The 26833-nt window shown below is 51.6% G+C and overlaps 1 protein-coding gene across 1 annotated transcript; it reads right to left on the bottom strand.

The window, feature by feature from the left end:
- On the bottom strand, positions 1–26833 carry Ldlr (low density lipoprotein receptor). Its single transcript, XM_057768555.1, has 18 exons — positions 26578–26833; positions 17584–17706; positions 17003–17125; positions 15770–16153; positions 13997–14119; positions 12217–12339; positions 11434–11553; positions 10366–10491; positions 9860–10031; positions 9546–9770; positions 7526–7644; positions 7043–7182; positions 5953–6094; positions 5688–5840; positions 4413–4586; positions 4009–4077; positions 3116–3273; positions 1–1908 (listed from the first exon to the last, which is right to left on the bottom strand). The coding sequence occupies exons 1-18, from the start codon at positions 26642–26644 to the stop codon at positions 1873–1875; spliced, it is 2577 nt and encodes an 858-aa protein (XP_057624538.1). The 5' UTR covers positions 26645–26833; the 3' UTR covers positions 1–1872.

Raw genomic sequence — 26833 nt, 5'->3', positions numbered from 1 at the left:
TAGTAAGACACTTTCAGCCCATGAAAACCCCGAACAACGGGTTCAAAGCCGTTCCCATCCCTCAAGGCAACATACAGGCCTAAGGACAGTGCGTTCAAAGAGTCTTCGTACACAGCATCCAGAGTTTCAGCCAGTCAACCTGGAGAAACGTCACCAACAAGTGCAGCAATCAGGGTGTGTAAAAATAAATAGATTTAATAGATAGTGTGATAACCTCAAACAAACACACAGAATGAAGACAGCCAGGTGCCGCTGGCTCAGAGCTCCTTACAGTGCCCGACCTCCTGTCCCGACAGTGGGGCCCTTCAGCTGGGCGTGTGCAGGGATCCAAGGACTGCCACTGTCATCCTGAGTTACCCGTGTGGCAAATTTGTGGTGATTTCTTAGTCTTCTTCTAAGTTCCCCCAAATGACTTGATTATGGGATTTCTTTTGGTTTTCAGATGCAATCTCTCTGTGTATTCCTAGCTGGCCTGGAACTCAGAGATGCACCTGCCTCTGCTTCTTTAGTGCTGGGATTTGGTGCACCATCACACCTGGCTGATTCGGGGATGAAAAATCACGTAGGCTTCTTGCTTCTCCTTTTCCTTGCTGAGGCAGTGTTCTACTGTATAGCCCAGGCTGACCGCCAGTTCCTGACACCCCACTTGCCTCAGGCTCTTCTGCTAGGGTGACAGGTGTATACCAAAGCCCAGTTGAGCAGGGAAGTCTCTGTTGGCCTGAGAGGAGCTGAACAGCCAAACTGCTCCGGGTGTGGACACAGAATCAGAAGCTATCAGGCAGGGGTTAAAGTGTAGATATATAGTAAAAAATAAAATAAAATAGAAGCCAAAGAGGCTCTGGGTTCCATCCCAGCACTGAAGAGAGCAGATCTTGCGGATGCTTGGATCCTGACCAATCTGATGTCTTCCTTCCTCCCTGGGCATCGCCTTCTGTGGCCAATGACATGGGGCGCTGCTGGCCCAGAGCTCCGGAACAGCGCACCACCCAACAGTGCGATCTCAGGGTACAGGTGCGGAGTGCCCAACCCTGAACCGGGAAAGTGAGGAGAGAAATGAAGCACAGGTCCCATGCGGACAACCAGGCTGCCTGGGGGACTGAGGTCCTGACGGCCACGCCTGAGCAGCAGGGGGCCCAGACAGCACACACAGCCTCAGCTCCTGAGCAAGGCAACTGGAAGTCTCAGGCACTTCATAGATATGAAGAGGGCATGGCGGCACAGGCTTGTTCCTCCAGGAACGGGTGAGGTCTCAGCGGAGGCACGGGCAGGAATCAGTCACTGGCGCGCTGGCCCCAAGACCAGTGCCCGGGTGCCACAAGTCACTTCCTGGCTTCTGCAGGGCCCACAGCAGCTTGGAAGGCCTGATGGGGCGGCAGAGCAGAGGCTTCCTGGAGGGCAGCTAAGGCATGCAGGGTGGAGGTAAATGCAGAGAGTCCTGAGTTTAGGGATTGGCCGTGGTACCTGGGACCCTGTCACAAGCACCTGCCACTGAATGTTCAGAACAAAGGGCCTCTCCACCTGGGTCCCTTCCTCCTTCCTGTGAGTGGAAAGCAGGGAATGAAGAAGCTTCTGGGGTTGCCTCTTTGCCTTCCAAGGAAAGAAAGATGAGTGGAAAAATCCCAGCCAGAATTCCTGTCCTGAGCACAGCCAGCAGCCTTTTCTGCCCCTAGACAATAAATATATAAAACAGGGCCTGGGGCAGGCAGGCTGCTGAGCTTGGCCCACAGCCCAGTTTTACTCTTATCTTGCTTTGAGCAACACAGAGGCCACCGAGGTGACAGGACCAGTCCTGGACAGGGAGGTGTGGGGACAAGTGTCCTTCCTGCCTGAGAGTGGTAATGGATCCCGGAAAGAGATGGTTCTCGCAGCTGTTCATGCCACATCGTCCTCCAGGCTGACCATCTGCCTCTGTCAGCAAACCACAAACACAGGAAACAGTCAGTCTAATGGGCAGTGCACAGGGCCAGAGCTCAGCACATTCCACTCCACACAACATGCATCTCTCTAATGCCTCGGGCCCCTGCACAACCACCAGAGGGTGCTGGGTAAAGCCTCTTGTGGAGAACCCTCTTGATGCCCACAGTGCAGGAGTCCTCCCTAGTGCTCACAGTGCAGGAGTCCTCCCTAGGGTTCACAGTGCAGGAGTCCTCCCTAGGGTTCACAGTGCAGGAGTCCTCCCTAGGGCTCAGAGTTTAGGAGTCCTCCCTAGGGCTCAGAGTTTAGGAGTCCTCCCTAGGGCTCACAGTGTAGGAGTCCTCCCTAGGGCTCACAGTGTAGGAGTCTTCCCTAGGGCTCACAGTGTAGGAGTCCTCCCCAAGGCTCACAGTGCAGGAGTCCTCCCTAGGGCTCACAGTGCAGGAGTTCTCCCTATGGTGAGCCCCAAGGCTCACAATGCCCTCTTTCCTCACTTGCAGGCTCTCGGATCATGCACTTTCTTTTTTCTTTTTTAGAATTATGTTTTTGTGTATGGGTGTTTTGTCTGCATGAAAATCTGTGCCACATGTGTGCCTCATGTCTGCGGAGGCCAGAAGGTGTCAGATTCTCTGGAACTGGAGTTACAGACCACTGTGGGTCCTGAGAATAGAACCCAGCTCCTCGGGAAGAACAGTCAGCATTCTTAGCAACAGAGCCACTTTTTTCCAGTCTTCCACATGCTTCTTAAATGCATTTTGCCCAGTCCTATCACAGGCCTCTGCAATGGACTGCTTCCTCTGCATATCACCCAATTTCTACCCAGAGGAGCCTGAAACCTCCTCCTGCAGTCATCAAGGATGAAACATGGACTCAAGCATGCTAGGAGGAGCTCTGCCAGTGACTCCTGCCTAACTCCCCACTGACGGATCCTAGCCAGGGGCTCTACCACTGAGCCACACCCCAGCCCCTCACTGGGGGATTCTAGGCAGGCGCTCTACCACTGAGCCACACCCCAGCCCCTCACTGGGGGACTCTAGCCAGGGGCTCTACCCCTGAGCCACACCCCAGCCCCTCACTGGGGACTCTAGGCAGGGCCTCTACTGCTGAGCTGTCGCATACCCCTGGCTTCCTTTTTTCCATTCCACCAAACTTCTGTCCTTCAGCTTCTTAGATGCCCTCTCTCCCACAAAAGGGCACTCACTGAGGGGTAGGTGTAGCCATCCTGGCTTCGGCAAATGTGGAGTTCGTCCTCTGTGGTCTTCTGGTACACTGGGTTGTCAAAGTTTATGCTGTTGATGCTCCTTAGCCGCCAGTTTCTCCACAGCAGGATGGCCCCAAAGACAAGGAGGATGAGCAGTGCTGTGGGGAAAGAGGGCTCGGTCAGGGCGGGCCCCAGGAGACCTTCACACGACAGCGATGTGTTCTGAATGTAAAATTATACTTCCTTATCAGACAAAGAAAAAACCCTGCAGGGTGAGGGCATCAGGACCTGTAAGCCTAGCACTTCAGAGGGATGAGGCAGGAGGATGCCAACTTCTGAACCAGCCTGGGCTCCATAGCCTGACACTGTTCTATCTTCTGAGATCCTGACAACTTTGCTTTGTTTGTTTGGTTGTGGTTTTCTGTTTGTTTTGTTTTGTTTTGTTTTCCGAGACAAGGTTTCTCTGTGTAGCTTTGGAGCCTGTCCTGAATCTCACTATGTAGACCAGGCTGGTCAGTAACTGATAGAAATCTGCCTGCCTCTACCTCCTGAGTGCTGGGATTAAAGGTGTGCACCACCACATCTGGCCATCTTTCTTTTTGCCAGTCTAGAACTCTGTAGACCAGGCTGGCCTCAACCAAACTCACAAGTTCTGCCTGTGAGATTAAAGCTGTATTCCACCATAACTGGGGGCACTCAGTATTGTCTGTAATGAAGGGAACTAGAAGGGGGCAGGGGACAGGGGGCAGAGGCAGGCAGGGGCATTGTCCCTCATGCTGGGCTGTCTCTCAGACAGGGACATTCCATTTAGGGTCAGAGAGGTGGGGTGGCCCAGCAGGGTAAGCATGAAGTCTCAGGGGCCCCACCATGTCAGCAGCCCAGCCAGCACTTACCAACAGGGAGGATGATGGACAAGGCACTCACACCCTGTGGCTGTTCCTCGCTCCCTCTGCCACCCTGGACTGGGGTAAGACAAAGGACAGAGTGAGGAGGCTGAGGTCAGAAGAAGACACACGTGTGACGACAGGAGCCACCCAAGGAGACTGCCTGACACGGTCTTCCTATTGTCCTGCTCAGGGAAATCTGGAGATGCTATCAAGGTTTGCGTAAGCCATGTGGACTGATCTCAGGCAGAGCTGTCCTCCAGTGTCCACAGAGGATCCCAAGACCCCCAAGGTGGAAGGAGAGAACAGACTCCACAAGCTGTGCTCTGACCACACAGGCATGGTGGCACACTCCCCGATCCCACTAACCAAATCAGTGTACTAATCAAATGTAGGGTGGGCCTGGCCTTTACCTTGGTGGGACATTGTCACCGACTCAGCCGTGCTGAGGCCAGGGACGTCCACGGGCTCCCTGGAAGTGCTGGAAGCCGACTGATCCTCCTTGTGCTGTGGAGACCTCGCGGTTGCTCCAGTGACCACAGACCTGATGGTGGATGTCCCCAGGGTGGTCAGGACAGGTGCAACTTCTGATGGGACAAAAGACATGATCACGAGCTGGGGTGCTACTCACACACCGCTCTGCGTGGAGGGCAGGCCAGGTCCAGGGCCTTGAGGCGGTAATGATAGCTGGCGGCACTGCTCCAGAGTGACCTCAGACTTGTGATTCTCCTGCCTCAGCCTCCAGAGGACCTATCCTGTTCTTACAATAGGATTTGGAAGTGTCGAGGACACTTTGGTCCCTGAGATGGGACAGTGACCTCCAAAATGCATGTTAGGAACTCAAGCACTAATGAACAGTGATGGCTCACATCCTTAATTCCAGCCCTCAGGAGGCAGAGGCAGGTGGATCTCTGTGAGTTCAAGGCCAGCCTGGTCTACAGAGTGAGTTCCAGAAAAACCAGTACTACACCGAAAAACTCTATCTCAAAAAATTCAAAAAAGAAAAGAAACTGAACCACCATTTTTTATTTTTATATACTTTTTTTTTTTTTTTTGATTTTCGAGACAGGGTTTCTCCGAAGCTTTTGGTTCCTGTCCTGGAACTAGCTCTTGTAGACCAGGCTGGCCTCGAACTCACAGAGATCCGCCTGCCTCTGCCTCCTGAATGCTGGGATTAAAGGCGTGTGCCACCGCCCGGCTTAATAATTTTTTGAGACAGGGTTTCCCTTGTGTAACCTGACTGTCCTGAAACCTGCCCTCCAATCAGAACAGTGTCCTTTAACTAAATGAACAGATAAAATAAGAACATTTGCTGTCTCAACACATGATCTCTTCACCTGTTAGCATGCAGAAAGAAGTGCCCTCTAAGACTTCCAGTATCCAGAACCATGAACTTCTATGCTTTATAAATTATCCAGTCTCAAGCAATATGTTTTAGCAACAGAAGACAGACGGAAACAAACCCAAACTGAGCCTTTCTCAGATGATGTCAGAGACAGGGGTCCTGTTTCCCACTTGATACCCTGGCCTAAGTCAGATGACTTCCACAGGAGCTAAGATACAACGGGGCCACAAAGGTGTGCCCAGTCTAAGTGTATTTAGTGCGTCCAGGAGTCCCCAGACAGCGCCGGTGTCCAGTCAGCCTTGGCAGGCTCATGTGGGTACAGCTCCAGGGACTGTGCCCCTACCTGGCAGGCAGCTCCTCATGTCGTTGGCCAGAAGCATGCCATCAGGGCAGGCACAGGTGAACTTGGGGGAGTGGGGGTTGATCTGTGGGGCCGGCAGGCACAGGTACTGGCAGCCACCGTTGGGGAGGGCCGTTCTCTCACACCAGTTCACTCCTGGGGGAGAAGAGGACGTTCAGAGAGACGAGCCGATGGCATCAGATGCACCAGAGCAGAAGTCTCGGGAATTCTCAATGGCAGGGAAATGTATTTCAGGGTAGGGGCTCACCTCTAGGCTGTGTGATGTTGTGGAACAGGACAATATCCTCAGGTGACAAGAGGTTTTCAGCCACCAAATTCACATCTGAACCCGTGAGGCGATTAGCACTGAAAATGGCTTCATTCATGACATCCGTCCAAAACACTTTGTCCTACGGGTGACGTGAAGAAGACAAGCAAGCCCATGAGCCACCAGAGCAGCACGCATCTCCATGACCTCCCCAAACTTCTGGGGTTCTCTACGCACAAGCAATACTGGGTGTGGTGGAAAGTTTCTACTTTATAATGTAGCGATAGGGCTAGACAGCTGGAGAGATGGCTCAACAGTTAGGAACACTGGCTGCTCTTCCAGAGGACCTGGATTCAATTCCCAGCACCCACATGGCAGCTCACAACTGTCTGTAATCCAGTTCCCTGGAATCTGACACCTTCACACCAAAGCACGGAAAATAAAGTTAAAATAAATTATTAGCCGGGCGGTGGTGGTGCATGCCTTTAATCCCAGCACTCGGGAGGCAGAGTCAGGTAGATTTCTGTGAGTTCGAGACCAGCCTGGCCTACAAGAGCTAGCTCCAGGACAAGCTCCAAATTTACAGAGAAACCCTGTCTTGAAAAGCCAAAAACAAAACAAAACAAAAAACCCAATAAAATAACTATTCCTAACCATTCTGTGCATGTGTGTGTGTTGCATGCATATGCTCATGTTCGGCATGTGCTATGCACACATATGTGGGGTGTATGTGTGTATGGAGGTCACAGGTGGATGTCAGGTGTCTTTCTCAGTTACTCTCCCCTTAATTTTTTGAGACAGTCTTTCACCGAACCTGGAGCTCACTGAGTTAGCTACACTGGCTGGCTAGTGAGCCTCGGGCATTTTCCTGTCTCTTCATGAACTCTGGTTCCAATCCTAGTACCACAAAAACAAAAAGAAAAAACCCCAGAAAAACCCAAAAACAGTAACAAAAAACAATTCCAGGAAAACCTGCAACTCCACCACCTCTCTAGAGCTCTAGATAAGAGCCAGTACTGATCAGTGTTGGCTCGAACGGATGGGACAGACCTAGGGCTGCGCCAAATCCCCTCACAATTCACAGGGTCACCTCATAGATGGCCAAGGAGAAGGGGTGGGCAAGCTGCTTCTCATCCTCCAAAATGGTCTTCCGATTGCCCCCATTGACATCGATGCTGGAGATAGAGTGAAGTTTGGAATCGACCCAATAGAGGCGGCCACTGGGAATATCTAAAATGCATGAACAGACAAGGAGATATGGAGACGGCAGAGGTAACAAGATCATCCAGTTTGCCTGAATATTCCAGAATGTTCTAGAAGATTCTAGAATGTTTCAGAAAGTTCCAGACCGTGCCAGAAAAACTTCAGGGCACTCACTAACTTGGGGTAGAAGGTAGGTACATCTTTGGGAGAAGTACTCTACCACATATGAACCTGAAGGCCACATTGTGGTTTTTGTACCACCCAATAATCCTTCCAGCTGCATAGGAAGTAGGTAATGTCAATGCCATAATGTCAAGGATGTACCTCACGGTGCCCAGCCCCAGCAAGCAAGACCACCCCTTAGATATACCGAGTGTGATGCCATTTGGCCACTGGATGTCCTCAGTCACCAGCGAGTAGATGTCTACACCATTCAGGCCCCCTTTCTTGATCTTGGCAGGCGTCCCCCAATCTGTCCAGTACATGAAGCTGGGAAAACAGACAGAGATGAGGACACTCTGACAGCCGGCTCCCACTACTGGTGACAAGGGTTAGCTTAAACAGCTCGTTCTCAATTTGGGACCACACCTGGCTCTTTGTACGTGGGCAGTGAAGATGGAACTCAGGTCCCGCACTTACAAGGCAGGCCCTTTACAGACATTTCCCCTTCAGCCCTCCGCCCTGCTGCCAACACCAGCTACAACTTCTGCAGGGTCCTACCACCTGGGACGGTCAGCCTGCTCTGCAGGCGTGGAGTAGAGCCGGGGTGTGGTGGCGCGTACCAATGACCGCAGACGCTGCAGAGGAGGTGCTGCAGCATTCGGAGTGCAAGCTACGCCTGAAGCACAGACTCTGAAATTATCCTGCACGGACACGGACGTGGCCTGACAGGAATAGCACTGACGGAGTGCCAGCAGCTGCTCAGTCTGTTGGACCCCGACAGAGACCAGTAAGCAATGGATTCTTATAGACCTGTCTGATCTCCACGGGTCGAAGAGGAGCTTTACTCCTGAATGTCCAGGACACTAAGGGGAGGAGCTCTACTCTTCTCTGAGTGTTCCGGGAAATAGCTAACAGGGGGATTCTGGATAGTGTTGTATGCATGCGTGTGATGTACGTAGAGGGTAGATACAATCTAAGAAATGCTGTCCATGGGGTCAGCAAGACATTAGCATTAAAACACATGCACCACGAAGCCCAGGCTGTCTGCTTGTTCCTTGTTCTGGGGATGAAGCCAGAGCCTCCTGCACACTTGGAAGGTACTCCACCATTGGGCCACACCCCCAGCCTAGGTCACTGCGTGTTTCAAACCATGATAGAGCTGGGGATGCCTTGAACTTCTGACACGCGTGTCTCTGTCACAGGTGTTTATGAGCATACAGGTGTTCGACCATGAGGCAGAAGCCAGGACTTTATGCGTGTTAGGCAAGCACTCCAAATGAACTACATCCCCAGCACCTTTATTTTGTTTTATTAACATTTATTTATCCAATGTATGGACACGTGTGTGTATTATGCAATATTTGGGGAAGGGGTTGACTCTATCCCTGAGATTAAACTCAGACTTGGAAGCAAATGTCTTTACCCACTGAGCCAAGATTTGGTTTCTCTGTGTAACAGTCCTGGCTGGCCTGGAACTTTGGGGATTTTTTTTTGTTGTTTTTTGTTTTGTTTTTTAAGATTTTTTTTATTATGTATACAATGTTCTGTCTGTATGCCTGCTGGCCAGAAGAGGGCACAAGATCTCATTACAGATGGCTGTGAGCCACCATATGGTTGCTGGGAATTGAACTCAGGACCTCTGGAAGAGCAGTCAGTGTCTTAACCTCTGAGCCATCTCTCCAGCCCCTGTCCTGGAACTTTGTAGACCAAGCTGGCTTCACACTCACAGGCTTCCACCTGTGCTGGGATTAAAGGCATGCACCACCACTGTTTATGTTTCTGTGTCTATGTACCTGTGTGCCGAGACTAAAGGAGGCCGGAGGTTGTGAGCTCCCTGGTACAGAAATAGGGAATTAAACTTGGTTCCTCTGCAAGGGCAGCAAGTGCTCTTAACCACTGAACCACTACTCCAGCCCCTTGCTGAGTCAGCTTCTAAGCCACTATTTTGAATATTCTGAGACAGGATCTCACTTTGCGACCCAAGCTATTCCGTAACTCGCAGCAATCCTCCTGTCTCAACCTCCTCTGTGAAGGGATTTCGGGTTTGAGCCACTATCTCCTTATGCCACCTCCCTGATCTTTCACCGACAACCCCCAGCCTCCACTTCACTGTCTCCCTCTAGCTCAACACCTTCTCACTCAGCTACACACATCACATGACCCAGCTGTGCATCCCCCACCTTGATTCACCCCAATGTGCTCTGTACCCTCCGCTCTGAGACACTCACCCGTGCACGGGGTCCACCACAATGTCTCTGGGTCTAGACCCTTTCTCCCGGAACAGTGTTCTCCTCCTTCCACCCTTGGTGTCAGCCACAGACACGCTGCCTGGAACCGAATCTGTCCAGTAGATGTTGCCATGGATCCAGTCTACAGCCAGCCCATCCGGGGCCTGCAGGTCCCCACTGATGATGGTGTCATAGGACAAGCTAGGCGCTCGGTCCATCAGGGTGCTGAGGCAGAAAAAAGGATCGCATGAGAGCCTGGAGCCTGGGCGTCACCAGGGGATGGGGTGGTGACGGGTGACGGGACTGCGGCTCACCTGTAGATCTTTCCTTGGGACAGGTCGGACCAATAGATTCTATTGTTGGCCACTTCAGTGTCCAGGGCCACCACGTTCTTCAGGTTGGGGATCAGGCTGGTGTACTCGCTGCGGTCAATGGTCATCTTCCGGACCTCATGGCGGTTAGTGAAGAGGAGATAAGCTACGGAGCCTGGAAAGTCATGCAGAGTGGTGTGGGAGTCGAATCAGGGCTCCGTGCAAGCCAGGCAAGTACTCTACCTACTGAACCCGGGACCAGTTATTCTTTCGTAAGAATAACTGGAGATGCTACAGAGGCTCAGACGTCTTCTCCCTCTCCCAGACGCGAGAGGGACAGGTAGAGTCCGACAGCCTCAGCTGGTGACCCCTAGAAAGGACACATCTGGGAGAGGCCCCATGTCCTCACTGTACTGTCCCCCTATCAGCATGAATCCCGGAGAGCTCCCATACCCAGACAGCACCCCAAAGAGGAGCTGCCCACCCCTTGGCTTCCCATCTGTGCTCACCCACAGCCTTGCAGGCGCTGGTGTGAGGGTCCATGTGGAAACCCGCCCGGCATTCACACTTGTAGCTGCCTTCAAGGTTGATGCAGAGCTGGCTGCAGGTGTCCGGCTCCTGGCACTCGTCAATATCTGTGTGGAGTAACAAAAAGGTTTGCTCTGGGGAAGAGGAACCCTTCCTACAAGGCTACAAATGGCGACAGGAGAGCTAAAATCAAAACGTTATGTCCTCCAGTGCCCGAGGATTTCTCACCCCTAGCAGACCCGTGACCCTGGCATTCACTCCAGTGCTATATGATGTGGGACTTATCCAGCCAGCTTTCCTTCACTTCTTTATTTTCTTCCGTTTTTGGGGGGTTTCTGTTTATTTATTATTGGTCTCTTTATGTAGTCCTGGCTGGCCCAGAACTCGCTATGTAGACCAACCTGCCCTTCAATTCAGAGATCTGCCTGCCTGTCGCTCAAGTGCTGGGATTAAAAATATTTTGCACCACACACGGCCTCTTTTGTTGTTTTCTGAGACTTCTAGCATAGCCCAGCGTGGCCTTTAACTTGCTACATAGAAGATGACCTTGAACTTCTGATCCCACTACCATCCTGAGTGTTGGTTGTCTCTGTGGGCCACCTGCTGGGCTTAAGATGTGATGGGGTGGAACTTGGAGCTTGCTGCTTATGAGGCAAGCATTCTGTCAGCTGAGCCCCAGCTCTTGCCTGAACCTTGATGCTTTTTTCTGTTTGTTTTTGTTTTTGAGACAAGGTTTCTCTGTGTATCCCTGGCTGTCCTGGAACTTCTCTGTGGACCAGGCTGGCCTCGAACTCACAGAGATCTGCCTGCCTCTGCCTCCCGAGTGAACCTTGATTCTTGATGACGACCCCAAAAGGCAGGACTGCCAATGATCCACGCTTCCTAACAGTCAGGCCCCGCTCAGTGTTTACCCTTGGACGGCTCCTGAATGCCCTAAGAGGTGGAAACTGCACAGCTGCCCACTGAGCACCCGAGGAAACTGAGGCACAGGGCTCAGCGGGCAAAGGCAGAGGTGGTCAGAGCCACGGCCCGACGGGCCGCAGACCTACCTTCACATTTGTGCTGGTCCACCAGCTGGAAGCCGTTGGGACACAAGCACTCGTAGCCAATCTTGAGGTCCTTGCAGACGTGGGAGCAGCCACCATTGTTGTCCAAGCACTCATTGGTCCCTGCACAGGGTGAGGAAACCCAGCTCGGTAATTCTAGAGCCCCTTACTCTCCACTGGAAACACTAGGCCATTGCACTGTCTTTGCAAAAAACGTTCAGGCGTGCATGTGTATTTGCACATGGGTGTGAGAACATGAATGCACAGACACCAGGGCCAGGGGACTAGAGTTATAGACGACTGTGAGCCACCAGACTTAGGTGCTGGGACCAAACTTGAATCTTCTATAAGAGCTATAAGTGCTCTTAACTGTATCTCTCCTAACTCAAGATCGATTTTTTTTTTTTTTTTTTTTTTTTTGGTTTTTCGAGACAGGGTCTCTCTGTGGTTTTGGAGCCTGTCCTGGAACTAGATCTGTAGACCAGGCTGGTCTCGAACTCACAGAGATCCGCCTGCCTCTGCCTCCCGAGTCCTGGGATTAAAGGCGTGCGCCACCACCGCCCAGCTATCGATTTTTTTATATTATACAAGTGCTAGGGATTTGAACTCAGGTCCTCAGCTCCCAGCACCCCTCCCCTAAGGCCCCTCTTGCCCTGAGCCCTGTCAGGTCTTAGTGATGCACGCTAGGCCTTCTGAACCTGCGGGGGTGGGGAGGCTCGCGTTCCCATAGTCACTACATGTCCAGTTCCCCGAAAACACCGCGCTCCCCAGCTTCCCAGCACTCACGGCACTCCTTGATGGGCTCATCCGACCAGTCCCGGCAGTCCCGAGCGGAGTCGCACACCTTGTCCAAGGAGATGCATTCGCCACTGCGGCACTTGAACTTGTTGGGTCCGTCACACTGTGTCACTAATTAGTGGCAAAGAGAACCGTCAGGAGTGATTGAACGGTACAACCAGTGAGGGGCTGGGGTGTGGCTCAGGGGAGAGCCCCTGCCTAGAATCCCCCAGTGAGGGGCTAGGATGCTGCTCAGTGGTAGAGCACCTGCCTAGAGTCCCCAGTGAGGGGTTAGAGGTGTGGCTCAGGTAGAGCCCATCCCTAGAATCCCCCAGTGAGGGGCTGGGGTGAGGCTCAGTGGTAGAACCCCTGCCTAGAATCCCCAATGAGGGGCTGGGTGTGGCTCCGGGGAGAGCCCCTGCCAGGAGTCTAACTGTGTAGTCCTACTGGCCTGGAACTTCCTCTTATACTTCAGGACACTGGAATTGGGAGTCCTCCTGCCTCAGGCTTCCAAATACTGGGATTACAGGGTGTTCCAGCACGCCTGCTGTGAGGAGTATCCTTATGGGGTGTTTTCCCCACAGGGCTGGAGGGAAAGCGAGGCTCTGTGTGGTTAGTTGCTGGGAGCTCAGCAGACAGTTACTGTTTAACAGAAACAGAGCTTGTTTCAACTTTGCAGGATCAAAAAACGTTTGGAGAGCTGGGAGGTTCAAAAAAGTCTTGGAGAGCAGGGCATTGGTGGCACGCGCCTTTAATCTAACCAGCACTCAGAAGGCAGAGGCAGGCGGACCTCTGTGAGTTTGTGGCCAGCCTTGTCTACAAAATATGTTCCAGGACAGCTAGAGCTACAGAGAGAAACCCTGTCTTGAAAAACCAAAACAACAAACAAACAAACAAACAAAAAATCCTACAGAGAGATTATAGTGACAGCTGCAAAGATATGATTTTTTGGTTGAATCGGGTTTCTTAGCCAGAGGTCTACTTGGTTCAGGCTGGCCTCAAATTTGTGTGCTTCCTGCCTCAGGCTCTTCATTGTCTGGGTCCAGACCGGCACACCACACCCAGCTCTGGCAACGCAGTTACTGCAGTTAAAAAGTAACGAGTGACTCCTAGTCCAGTGATTAGAAGTCCTGAGTTCAACTTGAAAGAGCAAACAACAAAAAACTAACAGTGAATTTTCTAAGTGAGAGCTGTTCTCAAACTCAACGTGTGAGCAAGGCTTCCACCTCTCAGTGTAGGGTGGCAGGCATGTGTCAGCACACCCAGCATGCGGTGACTAGACATGCACGCTCGTGTGCACGCTAGACAAGCAACCTACTGATACCTCAGCCCTGGAGTGTGGTCATGTTATGTCACGTGCAGCCGGAGAGATAGAAAAAGTGCCACCAGGTCAGATGACATGAGTTTGATCTCAGGGCACTCAAGAGAGAATGACTTTTATAAGTGCCGGAATGTTCTTTTCATGGGATTATATGGCTTGTGTATGCCACTAGCATGAAGGTCTGGGTTTCAGGCAGTGCTGGCGCACACCTTTAATCCCAGCACTCGGGAGGCAGAGGCAGGCGGATCTCTGTGAGTTCGAGACCAGCCTGGTCTACAAGAGCTAGTTCCGGGACGGGCACCAAAAGAAAGAAAAGAAAAAAAAAAAAAAAGGAAGGAAGGTAGATAAGTAGAGAAGAAAGGAAAAAGGAAGGAAAATGCAGCTGCTAGGAACCTGCCCCCCTTCCCCCCCGTTAGGGGAGAACAGCAGTACCCCAACTTGACAGGAAACAGCAGGAGCGGAGCTCACCGTTGATGCAGCCCAGCTCGTCACTCATGTCTTTGCAGTCATATTCACGGTCACATTGTCGGCTACCATGGATGCAGGTGCCATCCGCACACTGGAATTCATCGGGCCGGCAGGTGGCCAGCACTGAGGAGGACAGAGTGGTGATTGTCACAAGAAGCACCAACCAGAGACCCTTCCATGCCTTTCCGCAGTTAGCTTAAACTTAGCAGTTTGAAGGCTAGCAAGTAAGGTAATTGCCACCAAGCCCAAAACCCCGAGTTCAGTCCCTAGGAACTGTGTGTGCAGTGACGGTGAGAACTGACTCTCAGAAGCTGTCCTCTGAGCACCATGTATGTGCCCAAACACACAGAGTATACACATCAATAATAATTTTGAATCTATTTTTTATTTCTTTTGGTTTTTGAGACAGGGTTTCTCTGTGTAGTCTTGGCTGTCCTGGAACTCACTCTGCAGACAAGGCTGGCCTCAAACTCGCAGAGATCCGCCTGCTTCTGCTGTATGCCACCACCACCCAGCTAATAATTTCATTTTTAAATAAATGACTCAGGCTGGGTGGTGGCGCACGCCTTTAATCCCAGCACTTGGGAGGCAGAGGCAGGCGGATCTCTGTGAGTTCGAGACCAGCCTGGTCTACAGAGCTAGTTCCAGGACAGGCTCCAAAACCACAGAGAAACCCTGACTCAAAAATAAAAATAAAAATAAAAATAAATAAATAAGGCCGGGCGGTGGTGGCGCACGCCTTTAATCCCAGCACTCGGGAGGCAGAGACAGGCGGATCTCTGTGAGTTCGAGACCAGCCTGGTCTACAAGAGCTAGTTCCAGGGCAGACTCCAAAACCACAGAGAAACCCTGTCTCAAAAAAAACTAAAAAATAAATAAATAAATAAATAAATAAATGACTCAGGGAACTGAACCCTGGCCTCATGCATATGCGATGTGGCATGTGAATGAGAATGACTGCACTGGCTTATATGTTTAAATACCAGGTCCCCAGCCGTGGAACTGTCTGGGAAGGACTAGGAGGTGTGGCCTGTTGGAGGAGGTGTGCACTAGGATCAGGCTTTGAGGTTTCAAAAGACTCAGGCTTCCCAGTTATATCTCTCTCTGTGCCTCCTGCTTGTGGATCAGACGTGAGCACTCAGCAACCGCTGCGGCTCTGTGTGAGCTCTCTGCTGCCAGGCTCCCTGCATGATGATCGTGGACTCACCACCGAAGCTGCATGCCCACCCCAAAAAACTCCTCCTTCTGTAAGCCCTGGACCCGGCCCTTCGAAAAAACTCATTGTTCCAAAAAAAGAAAACAACAATGTTTTCTGAGACATGGCCTCTCTACAAGAGCCTGGTTGTCCTGGCTCTAGAACTCACAGCACACCTGCTTCTAGAGGCAGATGCTGCCACACCCAGCCCTTGTCTTTGGTTATGGCTGAAATTTTATTTACACAGCGCTGTGCAGTGTGTGTACATGCAGGTATGCTCTCCAGGACACTCTGGCATTGCTCCTCCTTGTTTCCTTGAGTCGGGGTCTCTCATTGAGCTTGGAGCCAGCCTGGCAGCCAGCAAGCCCCAGGTACTCTCCTGTCTTCACATCCCACAGTACCAGGGTTGCAGCCTTGAGCAATTCAAACTCAGGACTTCATGCTCTGACAGTCTTAACTACTGAGCCTGCCCGTCACCCAAAATAAATCACCCTTCTTTCCGGGCAATCTCATATTGCTAAGCCCCAGTGCACCCGTAGGGGGCTGGAGAGCCATTCACCTCCCTTCCAGGGCCTCACCGCAGTGTTCCTCGTCCGACTTGTCCTTGCAGTCCGCACTGCCATCACAGACCCAGTTGCGATGAATGCACTCGCTGCTGCCACAGTGGAATTCCAGGGAGGAGCAGGGGCCGCTGCTGGGGGCAGAGGCAGTGTCGCGGCCCCCGCAGTTCTGCGGCCACTCGTCGGAGCCGTCATCACAGTCGTCATCCCCGTCGCAGGCCCACAGGCTGGGGATACAGCTGGAGGAGTTGCAGCGGAAATGGGCGGGACCACAGGTGGTGGCCTGGCAGTGGGCCTCGTCAGAGCCATCCAGGCAATCTCGGTCCTGGTCACAAACAAACTTCTGGGAGATGCACTTGCCGTCCTGGCAGCGGAACTCATCCGGGGAGCATGTCTTGGGGGCTGTGGGTGCACAGGAAGGAGAGCACCCTGTCACGCCATGGTCCAGGCTACCACACATCGGTTCATTCGTAGACAGGATCCTTGTGCTTAAAAGGGCCACAACCCATTTAGCAGAGGCTTGGACAGCCGTGGTGGTAGCAGGCCAGGGCCCGGAAAACTGCTGCACAGCCTTCTCTGGCTCAGTTTCCTCATTCACACGATCAAGTATCAAGTCAGCTCTCTACTACCGAGCCACACCTGAGCCCCTTCCTGGGATATTTCACTCAGGGCTGAGTTACACCTTGTGCTTTAGGTTCTGTTACAAATGCTTACTGTGCTAACTGTATAAATGCCACTGTACCGAAGGTATGCAGGTCTGGGGAAACCCACAGTACGCGGATATAATATTCAGGGACCGTGGGTCTTCAGAGAGCTGCACAGAGAGGTGGTAAGGACACCAGGACAGCAGCTGGTAGGCACACTGGCCTTCAGTACCTCAGCTCTGCTTCTTAGCAGAGCTCAGCAGCTGGGGGAAGCCTCCTTCCTCAGCGTGGGTACTGAAGTCACAGAGACCGACATATGTGAGCACTTCCTACATGCGCAGCCTACGTGAGGGCTGCCCGGCAACCGTCGCCAGGGCTTGCTGCCTGCATAAATGCTTCCGAGGTCACCACTCTCCGTCTCTCAAGGTGGGATCTAAGCCACAGGAGAGGGTGAAGGATCAACCACATTACAGGTGGAATCCCTTAGGAATGCTCCTGGTGGCTGTCACACCCCAGGGCCCCTGGACGACCGACTCCTTAGTGCATGCGTGTGTGTGCGCACACATACACACACACATACACCACCCATAGTCTGGGCAGCACTCACCACAGCCTTGCTCATCTGAGCCGTTCTCACAGTCTGTCTGTCCGTCACAACGCCAGGAGTCAGGAATGCAGCGACTGACAAGGCCCCCACAGCTGAATTCCTTGGATTTACAGGTGACAGACACTAGGGAGAAAGAGGAGCAGTACACAAAATGAATACCGGTTAGTTACATCAGATGTGTGTGTGTGTGTGTGTGTGTGCGCGCGTGCACACAGCCACGACAAGTGGTGGTCATAGAACAACATGCAGGAGTCCTTCCACGATATGGATTCCAGGTGTCAAATTCATTTCGTGAGGGTTGGTCACAGGAACCCATGCCTGCTTAGCCATGCAGCCCCCTTTAGATGACCTCATACAGAGCTTATAGAACACTTTGGACTTTGGAAATCTGGATTAGGAATAGCCATCTTCTGTCCCCACCTCTCAGTTTATAACTGAACCCATCATTCCTGGGCTGCTCTGGAAGCACACTGGGTCTCCACAGCAGCGGAGCCCCCGGGAGGGTGGGGGCATGGCTCGGTGGGAGAGCCCCATTGAGCATGCGTCATCCCTCGCTCCAGCAGCACATCAAGGCGGCTCACCGCAGGTCTCCGAGGACTCGTCGGACCCGTCCGGGCATTCCGGGGTGCCGTCACAGACCCACTTGCTGGAGATGCACCTCCCGTCTGTGCACTGGAACTCATTCCTGCCGCATCTGTCTTCGGCTACGAGAGCAAAAGGGAGAAAGGGTCTCTCAACAGCAGTGGGCCAAGCTGGCCACACACCAGTGTGGCCAACCCCAATGAGTGGCAAATTGACCCAGCATAGCAAGTGAAATTTGTCAGACCCAAAAGGAGAGCAGAGGATCAACAAATAAATGCAAAGGGAAAATCTGTCAATCAGTCGTTAACATAGACATCTGGATTGTTGAAAAGAAAATATAAAGATTTATCTAATTTGCCAGGCGGTGGTGGCACGTGCCTTTAATCCCAGCTCTTGGAAGGCAAAGACAGGCGGATCTCTGTGAGTTCAAGGCCAGCCTGGTCTACAGAGTGAGTTTCAGGACAGCCAGGAATATAGAGAAACCTTGTCTCAAAAGAAAAAAAAATTATCTAATTTAGTTATTTAAGTAACTTTAAGTTTTATTTTGAGACGGTCTCACCACGTAGTTCTGGCCTTGAATTCTATATAGAATTGGATGGCGTTGGTCTCACAGAGATCCGCCTGCCTCTGCCTCTGGAGTGCTGGGATTAAAGTATGGGTCACCTGATTTCGTGATGCACTGGCACGCTAGTGAGGGTGGCCAAGCACTGTCTAACCAGACTTGAAGCCCACCTCATGAGACGGCAGCCATGCTCGACACTGATACTATGGCCAACAGCCTGGGACTGGAAAAGTCAGGGACCGAGAGGGAGAACAGCTACCACTGCTCTGGTCAAGGAACACAGCAACTAAACGACTCCTAACGGCACTCTGCTCTACCCATCAGCCAGCGTCTCCCTCAGCCCTCATCAGGGAAGCTTCCTCTTGCAGTAGATGGGAACACACCCAGACACCCAGACTGGGCAATGTGCAGAGTGAGAGAGCTCGGAATACTAGTCCTAAAGACTAAGTCTCTTCCCATAGGGCCCAGGGAACCCTTCGGATGAGGAGACAGAACACCTGTGAAACAAGGCCTTCCAAGCACAACAGAACTGATGGACACACAAACTCACAGAGACAGTGGCAGCAAGCACAGCCCCAAGCCAGGCGGGGTCCCAGGGTTGAGAGCGGAACTGGACATGGGACCATCCCTAAGCCAGAAGCTGTCCCCAAGTGTCAACTGCTTGCAAAGGAGAAATTAGTTTTCTCCAATGGAGACTTGCTGAGCACGCAAACCATGATGCGCAAACCCCATCGCAGCAGTGGACGGCAGCACAAAATGAATTCAATGCTGATTTTGAAGATTTTGTCATGTTTTCTTTAAACTTTTCTTTTCTTTTTTTTTTAACTTTACTGGTCTTTTGTTTGTATTTTATGGTTTCCAATTATGTGTTTTTATAGATCTTGAATGTGTGTATCTCTTGCTTTTTCTGTTTCTGTTCATTTATTTTATTTTATTCTGGTTTGATTACTTATTTGCCTGTTTTCTAAAGAGAGAGAAAGAAGGCCTGGAGTTGGAGAAGTAGAAAGATCTGGCAGGAATGAGAGCGGGGAAAGCTTGATCAGAATACACTACATGAAGAAAATGTCATTTTCAATAAAAAATAAAGTATGAGCATCATGATTGGCTACTTTTTTAAACTGTTATTTAAATTTTTTTTTTTTTTCTGTGACAGGGTTTCTCTGTGTAGCCCTGGCTGTTGTGGAACTTACTCTGTAGACCAGGCTGGCCTCAAACTCACAGATCTGCTGGCCTCTGCCTCCCGAGTGCTGGGATTAAAGTAATTTTAAATTTCTGATTAGAGGGCTGGAAAGATGGCTCAGAGGTTAAGAGCATTGCCTGCTCTTCCAAAGGTCCTGAGTTCAATTCCCAGCAACCACATGGTGGCTCACAACCATCTGTAATGGGGTCTGGTGCCCTCTTCTGGCCTGCAGGCATACACACAGACACAATATTGTATACATAATAAATTTCTGATTAGATAATTGTATTGTATGTATATTGCCTGCATATATGGAGGCCAGAAGAGGGAGTCTGATCCCCTGGGACTGGAGTTATAAACGTGTTTAAGCAGTCACGTGGCTGCTGCGAATCAAGTTCAGGTTCTACGGAGGAATAGCCAGTGCCCTTCCTTAATCACTGAGCCTCTGTCCATCCCTGCCTAGATACCAAACAGAAGTCTTTTTGTTGTTGTTGTTTTTAAAGATTTCTTTATTTATTATGTATATATGCACCAGAGGAAGGCACCAGATATCATCATAGATGGTTGTGAGCCACCATGTGGTTGCTGGGAATTGAACTCAGGACCTCTAGAAGAGTAGTCAGTGCTCTTAACCTCTGAGCCATCTCTCCAGCCTCCCAAAGAAAAGTCTTTTTAGTTTTTAGTTTGTTGTTTTTTCCTTCAAGACAGGGTTTCCTCTGTGTAACCTTGGCTGTCCTGGAACTTGCTCTATAGACCAGGCTGGCCTAGAACTCAAAAATCTGCCTCCCTCTGCCTCAGAGTTCTGGAATTAAAAGTGTGCATCACCATGCCCTGTGATAACTGTTTTTATTCTTTTTAATCATGTGTCTGTGTGTGGGTTTGTGCACAAGAATGCAGTGTCCAGGGAGGCCAGAAGAGGACATCAGACCCTTAGACCCAGGGTTACAGGTGGTTGTGGACAGACTTGGCAGGAACTGAACCCTTACAAGAGCAGTGGATCTAACCTGCAGCCATCGGGTCTAACCTGCAGCCATCGGGTCTAACCTGGAGCCGCTCCAGTCTGAAGGTAAAGCAGAGCTCCCCTGAGGGACGCAGCAAACTGCTAACTCTTCTCTGTGAGTGTAGATGGAGGAGCTGGTCAATGTGCTGCCAATGCGGCCAGCCAGAGTTCTAGACCAGAGACTCACGTGGTGGAAGACAGAACCAACTCAGGCAAGCTGTCCTCTGGCTTCCACACACGTGCCGCGTGTTGTACCACACGAGCACGCAACAGAAGGAAAACGAAGCCTTGAAGAAGCCCTACGACGGCAGGACGTTGAAAGTAATTCTTTGTTTGATGCTGTTGTTTTCCAGACAGGGTTTCTCTGTGTAGCTCTGGCTGTCCTGGAACTTGCGGCATAGACCAGGCTGGCCTCAAACTCAGAGTGCGGGGATTAAAGGAGTAAAACCACCACCACTGCCCAGCTTCACAATCTAAAAGTTCATTAGCCTGAAACCCCACACCCCAGTGGTCCCCTTTGTGGTTCAGTGGCCCCTCCCAAGTCCCGGCTTCCAGCTCAGCTACGCTGTAATTCCTTCTTTTTTTTTCCCTCCTCGAACAGGGTCACAGTACCTAGGGGTGGCCTGGAACTCTTGAGTTTAGATTAAAGGCGTGTACCACCGCGTTCAGTGTGCCGATAATATTCCATTACCCAGTGCTAACCAGACCAGTGACTCATTATACAGCCAGTAAAGGAAGTGACTCACTGACTCTCTCTGACGGTCGGGTGAGCAGGGCATCTAGAACTCCAGGACTGGTTGGATCATTATAAAAGGGAAGTTCAAAGGGCACAGGCAGGAAAGGGCTGAGGAGTGTCACCCCATCAAGCCACACAGCCCTGGTGATGGGTCACTAACCCACGTTCTCACTTAAATGACGTACAAATGAGCATGAGGTGTGCAAATACCCGCCACACCCGAACCGCGCCTGGGGCTCAGGTGGGAAAGTACTGGCCCAGCACCAACAAAGTCTGGGTTCCACCCCCGCCACTGCATAACCTGGCGATGAGGTGGAAGCCTGTCATGCCAGCCCTAAGGAGGGGGAGGCAGGAGGATCACCAATACTTTGAAGCCAGCCAGGGTTACATAGCAAGACCCTGTCTCAAAACAAAACCAAATGAATAAAAAATTAGGAAGGTGTGGTAGAGGGGTGAACACCTGTCATCCCAGGGACCTCGCGGCAAAGGCAAGAAGTCTGTTACAAGTTTGAGCACATCCTAGGCTTCGCGGCGATTTCCAGGTCACCCTGGGGTACACGAGGAGACCCCATCTCAAGCAAATAAGAGAAATAAACAAGGCCAGCAAGATGGCTCAGTGGGTAAAGGATCTGCTGCCAGGCCTACCGGAGTCTGATCCCCAGGACTCGGATGATGGAAGGAGAGACCCTCCTCTGCCCCCTGTCATCTCAAGTCCATGAGCACTCACACAGACCAGAGAAACAAATAAACGTAATCTTAGACATTTAAAAACAAGCCGGGAGTAACGGTGAACACCTTTTTGTTTGTTTGTTTGTTTTTCGAGACAGGGTTTCTCGGTGTAGCTCTGGCTGTCTTGGAACTAGCTTGTAGACCAGGCTGGCCTCAAACCCACAGAAATCCACCTGGCACTGTCTCCCAAGTGCTAGAATTAAAGGCATGTGCTACCACCACCACCCGGCATAGTACACACTTTTAATCCCAGCATGGCAGAGGCAGGTGGATCTCTGAATTCAAGGCCAGACTGGTCTACTTAGTAATAAGACCCAGGATAACCAGGGCTATAGACGAATACAACCACATAAAAGGCCGTCACTTTGTACAGCATACACTAAAACGGGACCCGCCACTCCAGCCAACAGGCTCACACCTCTCAGCCTTGGCCCTCAGATCTCTAAAGTCAAGAACGACAAGACCACAAGAACCAAAAGGGGAAATACTCAGTTGTTGTGTTTCCCACACACGAATAGGTGGTCACTGCTCTCTAAGGTTTTCCTTTTCTGAGACAAAGCCTCATACAGTTCAGGCTGGCCTCCATATATATATATATACATATATATATATATGTATGTATGTATGTATACACACATATACATACATACACACACACATACATATATATATATATATATATATATATATATATATATATATACAGAGAGAGAGAGAGAGAGAGCGCGCAGGCTGGACTTGAGGACTTGACCCGTCAAGAATCCTGGGTGGCGGAAGTGTGCTGCCACACCCAGTCACTTCCCCAAACTACTGAGGACAGGTGGTGTGCAAGGAAATCAAGATAAGCACTCAGGAGGCAGAGGCAGCAGGATCTCTGTGAGTCTGAGGACAGCCAGGGTTACACAGAGCAACCCTGTCACAAAAAAAAAGAAAGGAAGGAAGGAAGGAAGGAAAGAAGGAAGGAAGGAAGGAAGGAAGGAAGGAAGGAAGGAAGGAAGGAAGGAAGGAAGGAAGGAAGGAAGGAAGGAAACAACATAAAGGAGGTTGAGGTGCTGTCATTGACAGTGCCTAGCACTGAGGGCACTTTGGGCTCCGCCCCAGCAACAATGAGCAAACAAGCTCACAGTCGGGCCTGCTGGCTTTCACTTGTAATCTCAGCATTCCAGACGCTGAGGCAGGAGGGATATGAGTTCAAGACCAGCCAGGGGATACATGCTAACCTGGGCTACACATAAGAGTAGGGTACACTGGGAATGCTCCCTAGTGAGATCCACTTTGAGCACCTGGAGATTAATGTGGGAAAAAGCTCTAACAATGGCCTGCGACTGGCTCTGCCTAATGCAGAAAAGGGAACCAGCCTCGAACTGAATATTATTTCTCTAGACATTCCACACACACCGTCACCCTTTTTTTTTTTTTTTTTTGGTTTTTCAAGACCGGGTTTCTCTGTGGTTTTGGAGCCTGTCCTGGAACTAGCTCTTGTAGACCAGGCTGGTCTCGAACTCACAGAGATCCGCCTGTCTCTGCCTCCCGAGTGCTGGGATTAAAGGCCAGCTTACACCGTCACCCTTAAGTCGCTCTGAGGTCCTGACTCCTGACCCCCGTTACCCTTTGAACGACTAAAACAGGCAGGAGCCTGCAAACCTAGCTTACACAGCACAGATATTGCTAGATATTCTTAGTACCCAGAGTTCTTTTCTGAAGGCTGTCATCTGGGGTCATCCTGCCCACCTATCAAAACTATGCTTCTCCTGATAAAGAATTAATAGTGGACCAGGACCTAATGATCACTGTCACCCTGAGCTGCCTGGTTTTTGATAAGGGGGATGGACCTAATGGCTGGTTCTAGGTCAGGGCTGTCTCCTTTGTTATGAGACTGGAGTCTGGTTGGAGGTCAACCCTGGCGAGGACACATTTACAGAAGTGTTTCCACAGTGGCCCTAAACTTCCTTATGGCACCAACTTTCCTAACTGGTGAGTACACACTTGCCCAGGCACACCTTTGGTTAGTGACTGAGTCCTTCACAGCCTCAGCCGGACTGCTTACGATGGCTCAGTGGCAAAGGCACTCACCACCGAGGCTAACAACCATCTAGGACAACCAAGGCCTGAGGTCCTCATCCTGCTGATCGATTCCACTCTCTCAGCAACCAAAGCGGAATGGCTTCACAAGCCCAGAGGTGCAGATGCTGTAAGTATTGATGTACTTAAGGCGAAAAGGGGAAGAACACCGAAGCTTGGCCCAAGAGCCAAGTACAGACCAGAGCCGAGTGTCTAGACTGCAGAGTCTTATCTGGAAGAAGCAGAAGATAAGAGCAGGGATTAACTACCCAGAGACAGGAGCATCACCCTTCAAAAGGCTTGGACTGGCTCCCAGCACTCAGGAGTGAGGTGGACTTGCCTGCGCTGTCAGTGAGACCCTACTAAAAAAATAAAAATAAGAAAAAGAAAGGCCAGTGCAGAGGAACTGCCACCGCATGAGGCAAGCCTGAACTACATAGGGAATTCCAGGACAGCCTGGGCTACAAAGTGAGATACTGTCTCCAAAAATAGATAACTGAAAAGAACAAGAAAAAAAATCCAACTTCACCCAAACTTTTACCAATTCTGTTCAACGAGAACTATGACGGAGACAAATGAATACACCCACGGCACATTATCAATGCTCGCAAAATTGTACTCTCCCTGTGTTTGGAGGGCACTCTGACATGCTTGACTCCCCTTACATCAGCTCCTTGCTCTATCCGTGCATGCGTGTGTATGTGTGTGTGTGTGGCCCAGGGACCCTCCCAGCACTGGCCATTGCAGGCTGTCACAGCTGGCTTAGACGGTTGCCAGCAATTCCTACTCAGGTCCTCCCGTGTGCACTGCAAGCACATCACCAACTGAGTCACCACCCCAGCCCCCATCTGCTCTGGACCAACCTGAAGACACATGCACAACAGATCATTTGCTTGTTTTTCAAGGCAGGGTTTCTCTATAGCTTTGGAGCCTGTCCTGGAACTAGCTCTCGTAGATCAGGCTGGCCTCAAACTCACAGAGATCCGCCTGCCTCTGCCTCCCGGGTGCTGGGACTAAAGGCGTGCGCCACCACTGCCCGGTGACAGATCACATGGTCCAGGCAAAGCAGGAAGCCAGAGCAAGCTACACGAGCATGAGGTGTGACAAACAGGCTGGGAGTCTGGGGAGTCAGCACAGAGGCTCTTAGGCCTTTCTGCACAATGGGAAACCAGACCTCACGCAAGACTTTATAAAACACATTTTTTCCTTAAAGAAGGCAAAGATGTATGGGAGAAATTAGGGCCTTTGGTCAAGTCTTGTTTGTAATTACAACTGAATGCCGAGTGTTTGCCTGTTCAATGGGCTTGCACACGCTCTCTCTGAGACTCGGTCTCACTGTATGGCCCTGGCTGTCCTGGAACTCAAAGAGATCCGCCTGCCTCCGCCTTCCCGGTGCTGAGATTAAAGGCGTGCTGGACGTCTTTAGGGACTGTACAGCTGACAGCCATTCCCTGCGGACTAACAAACTCCTTCTAGTCTCCTACTACCTGCACTGGTTCTGAGGAGGAAAAGAGCCATTTAAACTGTTCCTGTCCCAGCCAGGCTGACTGCAAGACTAACCAGACTGGGGCTGGGCGCAGTTGGTAGAGTGCCTGCCACCCTGGGAACTCCGAGCATGCCGGCACAGGCCTGTCATCCCAACACTCCTGAGGAGGAGGAGGGCGGATCAGTTCAGTCATTCTAAGCTATATAGTGATTTATAGGCTAGCCTGGACTAAATCAGATCCTGTCCAAAACGGGGTGGGGGAACGGACGCTGGGAATGCAGCTTACACGCAAGGATTTATCCCGAATGTGCAGGGTCAAGTTCAAGCCCCAGGACTGCAAAGAAGTTGGGGGTGGGGCTGTAACCTGATTACACACCGTCTAACCTTCGTCCAAATTCCAACACCTCTCCTAAAAGGAAAGTCCACTTTACGGGGCAGCCAAACCCAACGCATTCGGAGAGTGGGAACATAGCAGATCAGCAAGAGTCCTTGCTGGGTCCCTGGCCCACTCTGGCTGATGATAGTCTTGGTTAGCGAGGCCTGGGTGGCCCGAGGCACACCAGGAAACTGGACCAGGGAAGCTGGGACAAGATTGGGATTAAGGACTAAACACTCCCGGAAATTCTGCAGGGTCCCAGCAGGCCCAGATGTAGAGCCCCGCCCCACAGGGAGGCTCACGCAAACCATGCCCCTGCACCTCATCCTCCGCCTTCCATTGGACGAGGGGAGTGGCTCGAGGCTCGCCTGTTCCGGCTGCACCCAGTAGGAGCTCGGGGGTGCGGTGGGAGGTTGGGCTGGGGCGGTGCTTTCGGGCACGCGGTAGCAGCAGGATTTGGGTGTGTAGCTGTGGAGACCCCAAGTCGTGTACACAGAGGACTAGGGGCCGCAAAGTTGGGCAGCTGGGCCTGCATATCCCCCTAGAACGAATGACGGGAGCTCTCCTCTTGGACTTCCACGTACATCGCTCCGGGAGACCCATAACACCTCCGGGGGACCCTCACCCGCTGACCCGGGAGAACCCTTCCCTGTCTCCCCTAAGGCCACCCTGAGTCCCTACAACTCCGGCACCCCCTTTCCAAAACAGCTCCTTCCAGTCGCTCGGGAAGGACCTTCACTACAAGTTCTCACGAGTGATTCCATTTCACCACTTCTCGTTCAAAAATAAATAAATCACCGGGGACTCCCCGAGTGCAGGGGGTCTGCCCCTTAGCCTGCGCGGGCTCCTGGAGCAAGCCTTACCTGCAGCCCCAGCAGCAGCTAGGAGCAGGGCGATGGCCCAGCGCAGCGCTAGATCCCCGGTGCTCATCCTCAGCGTCGCGTGTCCACTCGGTTCACAGACTCCACTGTGTCCGCGCTGCAAATCGGGCCCCACGGTATCTCGGCTGCAAACCCGGGGTGGCGGGTCCCAAGGTGTCCCTGCTGCAAACCTGCGCAGCACACGGCCAGCCGGCGACTACACGCGCGCAGCAGCCAGAGGCATTCCTAGCACTTCCAG

The sequence above is a fragment of the Chionomys nivalis genome, chromosome 4, assembly GCF_950005125.1.
Source record: "Chionomys nivalis chromosome 4, mChiNiv1.1, whole genome shotgun sequence".
In the NCBI taxonomy this organism is placed as follows: Eukaryota; Metazoa; Chordata; class Mammalia; order Rodentia; family Cricetidae; genus Chionomys; species Chionomys nivalis.
This window is presented reverse-complemented; position numbering and strand designations above follow the sequence as displayed.

Coding starts and splice junctions, on each gene's coding strand:
- Ldlr (XM_057768555.1), bottom strand. CDS start 26,644: ATGAGCACCGGGGATCTAGCGCTGCGCTGGGCCATCGCCCTGCTCCTA. Junction 10,492..11,433: donor GGACCAGCACAAATGTGAAG/GTAGGTCTGCGG, acceptor TACTCCACACAG/ATATTGACGAGTGCCAGGAG. Junction 4,587..5,687: donor CATGAGGAGCTGCCTGCCAG/GTAGGGGCACAG, acceptor TTGTCCCATCAG/AAGTTGCACCTGTCCTGACC.